This window comes from Aythya fuligula, chromosome 5 (assembly GCF_009819795.1).
Source record: "Aythya fuligula isolate bAytFul2 chromosome 5, bAytFul2.pri, whole genome shotgun sequence".
Lineage (NCBI taxonomy): Eukaryota > Metazoa > Chordata > Aves > Anseriformes > Anatidae > Aythya > Aythya fuligula.
The window spans coordinates 41,318,867-41,330,799 of NC_045563.1; the positions used below are offsets into that span (position 1 = coordinate 41,318,867).

The window sequence follows — 11,933 nt, forward strand, 5'->3', positions numbered from 1 at the left end:
AAAAAAGTGAAAGTCTGAAATTCAGGGATTGATTTTATGAAGCATCAACAACTGCAGTTGCTCAGAGACACAAAAAATAGACACAAAGGTCCTCCCTGAGACCTTAGCAGATGTCTGCCTGTCTTTACACCACTGGCAGTCCTTGCAAAATTCAGTAACGTACAGCTCGATACACATTGTTGGAGCCAAAAGAACCCAAGGACTTCCAGCAACTCAGGGGTAGAGCTGGCACTGGCATCCTTTTCTCTGGGTACTTTATGCTCTGTCCTGGACCATCAGTACATTGTCTGAAATGTGAAATCACTGTTGTTTTTCTTATATCAACATTAAAATAACAGGTAAGAAGAACTAAATATGAAGAGGTAGCTCATTTGAGAAATTCTGACAAGATCTACTGTATGCAAGTGAACCAGAAGCGCTTTATGACACGTTCAGTACTTCGAGACTGAATTACAGTTTTAGTAATCATCAGTTCCCCTTCTTCTCTGTCATTTTTTTGTTTAATATATTGCATGGAGGAGACTTACGGTACAAGTTTTATAAGCTTGCAATAAAAATATAACAACTGTTGTATTAAATTATTTAAGTTGTAAACCATTGTAAAAAGCAGAAAAAGTTATATCGACATGGAGCCAGAAAAATGATTATGATGGAGTATAAAATATATTGTGCTGATTACTACAGAATTTTTGCCCAGTTTAGCATATTGTAAATCTTCAGTTGGCCTTAAGAATGAAACTGTGAGTAGGTTTCTCTGAAGGATTGTAGCAAGCGGTTTAAAAAAAATCAAGGTAAAATCAGATTTATAATTTACAAACAAATCAGAGCAGGAATGTGACAGTAATTAGAAAATACCTAAAAGGTCAAAGGATAGAACAAACATCCAAGTTTCCTCTGAGAGAAAGCTAGAATTCTGGAGAAATAAACAACCAAGTTCATATTTTAAGCAAATAGATTACGACTTTTTTCTTTTGTTCTATTGTTTACAGAAAAGAGAGGTACCAGTAACTGTAGATCTGACTATATTAGATCTAAATGTGCTGCAGCTGCCTAAATTAGTTGCTAAAACACCAACTGAAACACTTATGGAGGACACAAATATATTTAGCATGAAGTTCTGACTATATATATATATCTATATATAATAAGATCCAGTTAATTTTCCTTTCTTCTGCCTCCTTGCTCTTGGTAAGTCAGAAATGAAACCTGTTCGATATTCATAATAATAATAAAAAGCCTTTAGTATTTTCACATCCCACCTTCTTGTCTTAACAGATTCTTTAGGGCTTTAATGATCCTAGGGGCTCTTGTGGCAGGCTGTAGGTGTGTGATTTGCCTCACAAGGTGATCTGGCAAAATTTCAGCTAGGCCAAGCATGCTTTGTTGCCTTCCTTTCTATCCACATATGCTTACTTACTTCAAAAGAAAAATTAAATGTGCCTGATACTAATGGATCTTTTTGGCAATGGTGTAATACAGTCTGCTAATGTAATGTAGAAAATACGAATAAGACCACTACAGTGATGATATTCCAGGAGAATACCGGCTCTCTGTGAATGGGTTTTAATGGCTTTCTATAACCTGTCCTTCTCACGACCGTGTCCTGTTATGCAGAAGGTATGATGTCCCCTGACAAGTTAAGGCCCATGGCATAAAGTATCAGTGTTGACCAAGGAGAGGGCTGTGTGGGCATCTTTGCTGTACTTTAAAACTGACATCTCTTCTTGAACAATTTATTTCCCTCTAGCAGTACAGCAACATTGTTAAAACCAAATCTCATACCACAGATCACATCTTTAAGAGAGAAGGCAAGCACAAGGATAAATCAAAATTATGTTTCCCTGTGCCCTATAGGTTAGCCTTCTTTCTGTGGGAAAGATAAAAGGTCATCCTTCCATCACTCGCACTTCATGTTTCCTAAGCATGGTTAAAGCATGACATCCATTTTCCTTCCAAGAATTTGCAATATCATTAACCCAGTGTCTCTTCAAACTAACATAGTTTTTGGTGGAGTTGTGGCTTACAGTTCCAGAACTAGAAATTCCTTTCAAAGGAGCCAGTGTGCAAACAGGAGACCTACTCAGCGCTGCTGATGGGCTTTTCATCTGTGGGTGCTGGCCCACCTACTGGAACAAGGAGCCCCTGAGCTGTGGGCCAGCTCTGGGCAGCTTTTCCATTCCCTGTGAGACTATGCTGTGTACTTTACCTCTTGTCCATGTTTCTATAAATCAAAAAATTTACAAGAGTTAGATGAGGCAGTGCAATTTGTATAATTCCAAAAGCCCTTCCCTAAAAGTGTCTTTAAAAATGGGTGTTTAGACGCATGTATTTTGGTGATTAAATATTCTTTGTTTTTTATTATATATTTATGTAATAATTTCACTGTAGCCTTCTGTGATAAATTGTATAAAATATATGATAATGTTTATCAAGCACTCATAAGACAGGTGTGTAGTCCCTTGACATCTGTGATAGGCTATTCTGGCATCAAGCTCACAAGTAAGTTTCAGACACCTTGTTATAAACCCACGTGGTTACTGTTGGTGGAAGAATGGCAAAGGCCTCTGAACAGTGAAGTTGTTCAACACCAGAGCAGGTGGGACACGTGCAGGCAGCAGTGCTTTACTGTGGTGCCATTTTAGCTTTCAGAAATCTAGAAGCAGTGCCAGCAGAATGATGATTCAGTTCTTGGCCATTGTTTTATTGCTGTTAGTAAGCGTTAGTAGCTGTGGTGTGCTCTCTAGAGGAAGAAAAGAAGTGTGGTGGGTCAGAGTTTGGCAACAGTTGTTGGCTTTTCCAAAAATTACACTAACAAATCATGTGTAATTTTGACACATTTTTCCTACCTGCCAAATTCCTACCTGCCACACTTTCCTTTTTAAGCTCTGTATTTTCTGTGGTGGTGCTAAACTCTTCGTGGTAGACCTTTTCATTATTTAGTGTTTATTCAGTGCCAGATAAAATGACGCATAAGTCTTGTGGAAGGATTTTATAAATTATGCTGTTAACAATTTCAAGTTACAGCAGAAATTACTTGCAGCTCACATCATTACATGGCCAAATTTCAGACCTTTTTCTTTTGTGTTACAGTCGGTTGACACAGCTGAATGACTCTCCCAGTCTCCTGTTCCCAAATCTGTAACAAACCAGGAGCTCATATTACACAGGAAGCACTAGCAGTGAGATTTATTTGTCATCTTTGGAGGCCATGAAGAGGAACAAAAGACTTATCTCTCTCGTTTTTTTCCTTGACTGTAGGGAATAACAGGGTACTGATATCTTGGGCCTCTGCCACGTGGGATAAAAATCCAATTAATGTAAATCTGCCAGATCGAAGGGAAGTAGCTGTGTGGCTATCAGGAGCCTGTGAACCGCTGGATAGGCCAACAGCAACCTCCAGCAGCAGAATTTCCTGGCTGGAACAGCAGCTGGATTTTATTCCTAATCTAAATATTTCTTTACCCTTCTTTTTAGCTTGCTCCATACAAATTCACATAAGTTGTCAGATGCAGCAATAATGAATTTTAAGTCATTTCTAGACCCACTCTAGGATTAAATCAGTGACCTCAGGATGAAAGGCGGTGAGTGCCATGACCACTCTTTGTTACCTCTTCCAGGCAGCTTTGATTAAACTGTGCTGTGAAGCCAGACCTGGATCAATATGAATGATCTTCATCGACCTAATAATGTATTTAACATGTTCAGTGCCCTTTTATCTAGTTTTGTTGCAAGAAGTTGTTTACATTAGTGCAGCAGATTGATTTAAAGTTTCAGAGCTCTTTCCAACAGTAAACATCTAGAAATAACCTCATTAGTTTGCACGTGATATTATATATAAATATGTGATCTACTGTGCAAGCTCCTCAGCAGGTGTAAATTAGCATGGCTACAGTTTACAAGAGTTGAGAATCTGCCCTTGAAACTGAAAATGCTTATTCCATCAGTGGTATTTTTAATGATCACAGCATAATTTGACATAAAGCGAGGACCATGTTATCTTCTCTGTACCCAACCTAAAGACATTTACCACAATCCTTTTTAGAAATCTTTTCTACCATATCTCCCAAAAGTAGATGTATGTCCAGTCATTAAATAAGTGTCTTCTCATGGTCAGGCATTTTAGATGTACCATGTCCAATCAGATATTTCTTAAACCCGTTGGTTTTTTAGAGACTATTTAGCAGACTCGAATAAACGAACAAATGTGGAAGCTGTACCAAACATATCATTTGGGGATGTCAAAGCACTTAACAAACATTGTTACAACTGAGTCCATGTGTAACCACTGAAGGACATATTTGCTTCAGTATGTCTCATGACAGCTTCTTAAAAAATATACTTAAGTGAATTTAACACTTGTGAAAGGTGCCAGATTGACAGGCCCTGAAGATAAAAGTTCTTGAATTACCAGCAGGCACAGCCGAGCTTCCCACACACACTGCCCCAACAGCGTTCCCAACCTTACCTGGAGGGCACAGCTACCAACTGTCCTACAGCTTGCGAATCTGTGCCATCCAGTGCTCTTGGACTGCGGGGCAAAAGTCAGGAGCTGTAATGTGACCAAGAGGTGAAAAAGCAACTTTCATAATTACTGCACAGGTGCTGTTGCAGTTGATCATTTTCACACCAAGTTTTCAATAAATCTGAAAAAAAAAAAAAAAAGTGCACATTCCTCTGTTTCTGCATACAAAAAAAAAAAAGTGTGCATGAGCCTCCAGTGATTCCTGTAGTTTTATCTGTCCACATAGGCACATTCAGATTACTATATGAGCAAACAAGTGCTTACACATACTGTGAAGTGCATTCTCAGATGTTACTTGAAAAATGGGTCCTTACTGTTTTATATGTTTGTAATAATGTCTCCACTCATAACTCATCTCCACTTAGTGTCATTATAGCCCATCCTCCCCAGAGACTTTGAACACATCTGGCATACAAGTTCAATAACCATCCACCCCTTAAAGAGACTGGGTTGTTTCAGGGTTGAAAGATAGCACACAGAGAAAACAGGCTTGTGATCTTTGCACTCTGTCATGGTTTTAGAAAAAGTGCAAGTTCTTCCCCCGGTGATTGTACTCAGAAAGTTCAGTCCTCCGTTCTCTTTGAAATTATATTTAGACCTCACTGTGAGTACTGGAAGGGCATATTTAAGTGTTTCTTTATTTAGTGCAGAAGGGTAATGACATTTTAAACAAAAGTGCACATTTATAACCTTGTATAGGCTGATTCTCAACCTGTATATGGGACACTGCTTAAAGCAGGCTGCTGGAAAACACAAAGCAATGAGTTTTCATGCTCTGCTATTTTCTGAACTATAGCCGGCAGCTTGAAAGAATTATTGTGGTAGCTAAATCTTAATTCTTTCTGCTGAGAAATAGCCATAACTAATGTGCAGAAGAGCTCAGCAACATTTGTTTATCTTTAGAAGAGTCACATTCCTTTCTGTCGTGCCACTGATGTGCATGATATCATATCTAATTTGATTGGTACCATGTGCGTTGGAAGGTAACGTCTGTATATCTGAAGAGACTTATGTGGCACATAATTATTTTAGGGGAGGCATTTGAGATTGAAATTACAATTGTTATAAATATTGGTATAAAAATGCATTTAGTGATTATGGATGCCTGATTTGCTTACATCCTTAGCTTGCATGGTGCATCTGTCACACTGTACAGCTTCAGGAAGAGTTCATACCAGCCTTCAAACTAAGCTAAGTTTAAGTTTAGAAATATGGGAGGAAGTTCAGGAGACAGCGTGTCCTTGGGAGAGAGCTGTTTAGGATGGTATTCGTGAACTCAGCTTAAATATCTTACCTTGTACAGCTTCAGTTCTTCTCCTTTACAGGCTGTCTTCTGGAAAACAGCTATGGATCATTTTAGGTCATTTTCTCTAATCCTTCACAAGTTTATTCTCTTTTGTATGTGGTTTCATGTTTTGTCTAGTTTCAAATATCCAGTGTAGCTGAGTATTCTTCTCTGCAGGTTCTGTACCAGATTTTGGTTTAGGCCGCACTTTTTCTAAGTTTATTTTTGTATAGTAACTCAATGGCATTTTAATTGAACATATTTAATTGCATAGTTCCTTGTTTTAATCATATTATGTTATGATCTCACCTCAATCTGCTAACTAGTATGCACAACTACTTTTCTAAGATTTCTGAGCTAGTAGCTGGCCTTTTGCTTAACATGACAGCAGCAGAAAAGCAAAAGGATTGTCTGAGAGAAGGGAGAGGAATGCCAGGGACCTTCTCTTATGGAATAAGAGTACTCTGCTCACAAGAGAAATAGGAAGGGAAATAAATATTTCCCTGTTTTTCCTAAGATGTATACTATACTCGGGCACCACTGATGACAAAGTTTATCTACTCCATATTTTCTGAGGATGTGGCACAGTTCATTAGTTTGAAAACTCTCTTTAGACGTGAAGTATTATTTTTAATTTTGTTTAGGAAGGGACAGAAAATAGAATTCTGTATTAGGGAAGAAGAGGACAAAGATTTGTTCCTGGCTGAGTTAAACAAAAGCCTTCAGAAGAATAGAAAGGGGTTGGTTCATTCCCATCGTCATGTAATTTGAATTACAGGGTTTAGTAAGTGAAAAAGATCATAAGCTAAACCCTGCAGAGTCCAGAAAGCACTAATTAACACCCACAGTGAGTATCTTTCCTGAAATCGGTCTTTAATCAAACTTTGCCTTGAAAACAAAACAAGGTATCGTGGCAGCTTGATAAAAGAGATGCATTGCCAAAGCTGACAGATCCACAATCAAACTAGCACTAAAAATAACTCTTTTTGTCTACTAATTTTCTTTTAGATGCTAAAAAATGCATTGGCTACAGTCTAAAATAAATTCCGCAGTTACTCAGCCACATGACTCAGCTCTAGAAAAGTAAGGTTCCTGTAAATGCTAACATCCTCCCTGATGATGAGTGAGCCCCTTTCCTTCCCACACGCTCCCATCTAATCCAAGAAGAACAGCAGAGAGGCTGGTGGGATGGGGAAGGGAACAGGCAGCTGTTGGGTTCCTCTGGAGCTGGTAGTGTGCGGCTGGCCACCCCTCTCCACTTTGCACTAGCGGTGCAGGGTGCATGCACCTTCACTGACTCGCTGGTTTGGACTAGGAAAAGCCAATTGCTCACCTTTTTCCTATCTGCTATTGACAGTAAGGTCAATGTAGTATAAATAGATCAAGATCAAGGTAGTATAAATAAGTAGGCAAGGACTCACTTAAAACCAGAAGGACCAAGAGCCAAGATAAATAATCAGGAGTGGTTGGCTTCCAAAGCAAGTTCCATTTCCATCCTCATAAGTTTAATTATTATTTTTTTTCATACCCTTTTTTTGTTCATTGGGGAAAAAATATTTCAAATTATGTGATTTTGGAAGACATTTATAAAAGCATGGGGTAACATATCGTTGGTCAGTTTTTCCTGGAACTGTATTTTGCAAAGTAATGCATTTTTGCATTCCAATGGGGAATTTTGTTGACTAGACTAGGTCTTAGTTTTGGACAAGGAAAATCAAGTACTGGTTTTGTTTTAAAATTTTACATTCAGCTACAACATTTTATATTATTTAAGTAAAAATATGGGGAAAATCCTGAACTGATTTATGTAGCATATAATCCTCACGAACAGTAAAAACAGATTTTTTTAAAAAGCAAATTTTCTTCCATTGCTATTGTTGTAGCCAGAGAGACGGTCAGCTGGATGCATAAGAAAGGGAAGGAGGACTCCAGTTCCTCGTGTTTCACTTTTTCATTTCTCTGCCCGACCATTTAAAGCAGAGGCTTGTTCTAGACAGCTTGAATTAAACTATGCTGTGAAACTGTATATAGATCAATGGAAATGATCCATAACAAGAAGCTAATCATGTATTTAACAGCGTTCAGTCGAGTTCAATCACCTTCTTCCATTTCTGTGGCTTTACATTCGTGTGGCAAAGCCTTGAATGTGTATATGTATTTTTTAATCCATCTCATTAGTGACCATATGCTTTGGCTTCAAGGGAGACAAGAACTGTCTGCAATCTGCCAGGGATTTAGGGACATCAATAATTTGTGAATAGTCATGTTGGTTCTGGTCGAAGGGTTAAGTGTTCTGCACGCCAGGGGCACATCTTTTGGGACCGGAACTCTTAGTCAACTGTTAGGAACCTGATCCCCTGTGACGCATCTTTTCAGAGTACATGCTGCATGTCAGGTCTGCACAGCTGAAGCAATGGAGCTTTATTAGCTCAGGGATTTAAAAACCTGCTCTTAGTGATGTAACAATATCTTTTGGCTAAAAAGTAGAAGAAAGATAGTAGTTACAATATGAAAGTGATTTTTTATATGCTAGGCTAAATGTAATCTTATTATTCCTCACCTGCAAATATCCAGTGAAACAGGAGTGTCAGCAGTAATAGGAACCTAGTTCTGGAAACGTGTAAGTGGATTCTGTGGCCTCATACTGGCCCAAATCATACAATGATAGCCTAGATGTTAAAACAATCATTTGCAATGACTGTGCAGGCTCTCAGGACATTGTTTTATCTACTCAGTCTGAAAATCACCTTTAAAAGCAATAGCTTATGATGCTATATGCCATGCTGTATGTAAGGCTTGCTAAGTCAGTGTGAGATCATCAGATAGTAGATCTCAGTATGTTGTCCTTTAAGAGGAATGGCTGAAACAGATAGCAATGCCAGAATTTTTAGTGAAAGAGGGGGAAAGTTTGAATAATTTTTGTTCAGTTTAGGTTTTGGTTATGTCTGTATACCTCAGCTGTGCCTAGGTCAATGGAAAGATGTGTAGTGGTGCAGAAAGAAATTTGTCATGGAGCCCGTGCCATTAATTTGTGCTGTTCAGTTGCAAGTAGGGGACCTCCATCCTACAAGGTGAAAATCACCTGCTTTAGGAATATGTCGTGGAGTACAGAATGCAGTCACAGAAGATGAAAACATGCACAATACACACCACATGTTTGCTGCTTGCTAATCAGCTGCTTTGTTTTATTCTTAAGTAAATAGTCTGTATCAAGGCAGATTAAGTAAATTTAAGACTGGTATCAGTCTTATATAGCTCCTGTTAAAGCTCCGGTAAACACACTCATTGTAACCCTATGTCCTTTACATATATTCACTTTTACATTCAACTTCTACAAGTTTGGCATGCAACTAATGAAATATTTCCATAAGTCAGAAAAAGCAAAGAAATTTTTGAAATCTAAGATGTCTTTGAACATGGAGTTACACACACCAGAAAACACTCATACTGTTGACTGAGGTTCTTATTTACCTGAAATCATAGTATGCAGGAGTGAAAAAAAAAAAGAAAAAAAGGATTGTGTCATATGATTAAAAATGTACAATTAGTATTGGAAGATTTATTTTTATTTATTATTTATACCAGGTAAAATGTAAAAACCATCAAATTTTGCATTGTGTCAGCATTTATCAGATTTACTAATTGTGCACTGCCTTTTGTGGGGACCTGAGACTATAATTTTACTTTTTTGGAAGACCCTATATCCTCCTTTCAGGGGAAATTTGCATGAGCAGACATTTACTTACAATTTTCAAATGTATAAAGATAGTTATACGTTCAGGCTTTGCTGTGGCAATTTACACTTGCTATAGACAAGCTGGAAACGTGTCTCTTTCTGACTGTTAAGCAAATCCACAAGGTCATGTTCAAATGTAAGTATTTAAGGCTATTTTGTCTGCCCCAAAAAGCAAAAGAATGGAGTTAAATTTCCAGATAGCCTCACTTTCAAATTCTCCCTGTGAAAGCAATACCTCTTTCTGTTATTGTAGCCTTTAGCCCTGTTTCATAGCTTTTAAACCTGTAAAAAGTTAAAGACCAAAATTACATCTTCACGGTATTAATTGAAGAAAAAGAGGAGATGAAGTTTTAATAGGGTGGAATCGGTGATTTTTGAGGTGAATTTCCTTTACCCACTTCCACTGAATGCCTTCTGAGCCAGCATAGCTATAAAGCTTACTGAGGACTAAGTTTCGAATGAGACCGTTAGCTGCTGCTTAATTAGCAAGGCACTGCTGAATATCTGAGATAGAGAGACTGAGTCACTTTTTACACTGAACATGAAGTCCTCTGGCCTTTGAGATGACTGTTGATCTTTGCCTCACCCCATCTGTTTTCACCTCTAACGTCAGTGATGTTAATACAAAAAAGACAGTAGAATTTCAGAAGGCTGCTATTGTCTTCGCAGTATTTCACATGTGGTGTTGCCACTATTACCTTAATTTATTATACTGCTGCCAGGTAACAAGAGAGAACAGTTTTGGCTTCAGTGAATACAATGGCAAAATTCCTATTTTACCTTACACGAGGTAACACTTTGACTGAACTGCCTATTCACAGTTTCACAGGCAGTGACAAAAAAAAAAAAAAAAACCTTTGACAGTCTTCAAGTTCTGCCCTCTTTACACCCTCTCTAGCCAAGAATGCTTAGTGTTGTAAAGAATTGCTGTAATCACAGAAGCTACAGACAGAAATAACTTAACAAAACCAAAAAATCTTGCGGACCATGCCTTACCATTAGGAAACCGCCTTTTCCAGAGTCATTTGGAAGGTTTTCTGCAGTCTTCTCTAAAAGCTCTGTGTGCCTGGATTCCTAGCATGTCCTTTGGGACTGCTGCACGACCAGAAATGTCTTAAAGCAGAGTTTTAATTTCCATTCTTTACTTTTCTTCCATTATTCTCCTAATTAGATGGTCTCCAGTATCAATTCTGTTCCCCTAATGGACTTGGAATTTAGTGATTTCTGCCACAGAACAGTCCCGGCCAAGCTCTGTGTAGCTGCATCCTGTATGTTTCAGAGTTTGAACCTCTCTTGTTCTAGAGCTGCTGCTATGTATGTTGCCATCCCTGAACTTCATCGTATCAGCAACATGGCATGCTTCCAGCAACTTCAAATAGAAATCATGTTCATAATGGTTTTAAAAATGGCCCATTTTAACTTTTAGTAGACTGCTGCAGCAGGGTGGGACCTGAGGTCAGAAATTCACGTACAGACAACTATGCACCTATCATCCCAGTACCACTATTTGCAAACCACTGGCCTTTAGTTATTTTCACTGCCCGCACCTAGTTTCAGCTTGCTGTGTCTGTCATCAGTGGACCACTCCCTCAAAGCTGGTCAAAATGCTTTTAACAGTTTTGCAGAAATATGTCCTTAGGTAAAGCTGATCTTAAATTACTTGATGGGCAGGTAGGAGATAGTGATTCTTCCTTCTGTGTACATTGAAAACTCAGAGTTGCATTTCAATTTTGTTAATTGCTACTCCGTGATAGGTTTCAAAAACATACTCAGAAATCACTTTTAAGAAATGACACACAATAGAAAGTAAGACAAAGAGAATTCATGAATTGTTTTCTTTCTCTTTAGGACTGCAAGAAAACCTTGAAAAATACTTGGGCAGGAAGACCCCAGCTCTGATTTTAGTCCCTGTGGTGGATTTACCTGGCAAGGAAGTTATTCATGCAACGTGCTGGCTAAGCTAGCAGTCTAAAAGAGATGAGCTGATACCAAAACACACATTAATCCAGGAAAGAACAAAGAAAAGAATTGATCACAACTATGTTGGATACTTTCATTAAGCAATATTGTTTGATTTAAGCAAAGTCATATTTAGCTTGTTAATGATGCCTTATGATATGTGACAGAGTCAGCTTTGTATGAACAATAAAGGTTTCTTTTCAAAATATTGTGCCTTTTTCTGACTTATTTTTAGATACATTCTGGTAATTAGCAGGTGGCTCCTGGGAAATGACAGTTGCTCTGATCACTTCAGTTCTTTTGTTTGATATATTTAGGCCTGGTTACAATGAACTGATTACAACGTCAGATCTTTTGGATGGAGGTAAAATCAGAACCTTAATGCCAGTATTTTTTTAAAGACTTTGTTTGCTTTCAGTTTTATGTTGAAT

General features: G+C 38.1%; 1 protein-coding gene across 3 annotated transcripts in view; it reads left to right on the forward strand.

Annotated features, from left to right (window-relative positions):
• Positions 1 to 11,692, forward strand: part of DPH6 (diphthamine biosynthesis 6) — a 205,239-nt gene extending 193,547 nt beyond the window's left edge. For all 3 annotated transcript variants that reach the window (XM_032189005.1, XM_032189006.1, XM_032189007.1), the window contains exon 15: positions 11,392 to 11,692. In XM_032189005.1, coding sequence (XP_032044896.1) covers positions 11,392 to 11,507 — 116 coding nt within the window. In that variant the 3' untranslated portion in view covers positions 11,508 to 11,692. The remainder of the gene's footprint in view (positions 1 to 11,391) is intronic.
• Positions 11,693 to 11,933: the final 241 nt, after the last annotated feature.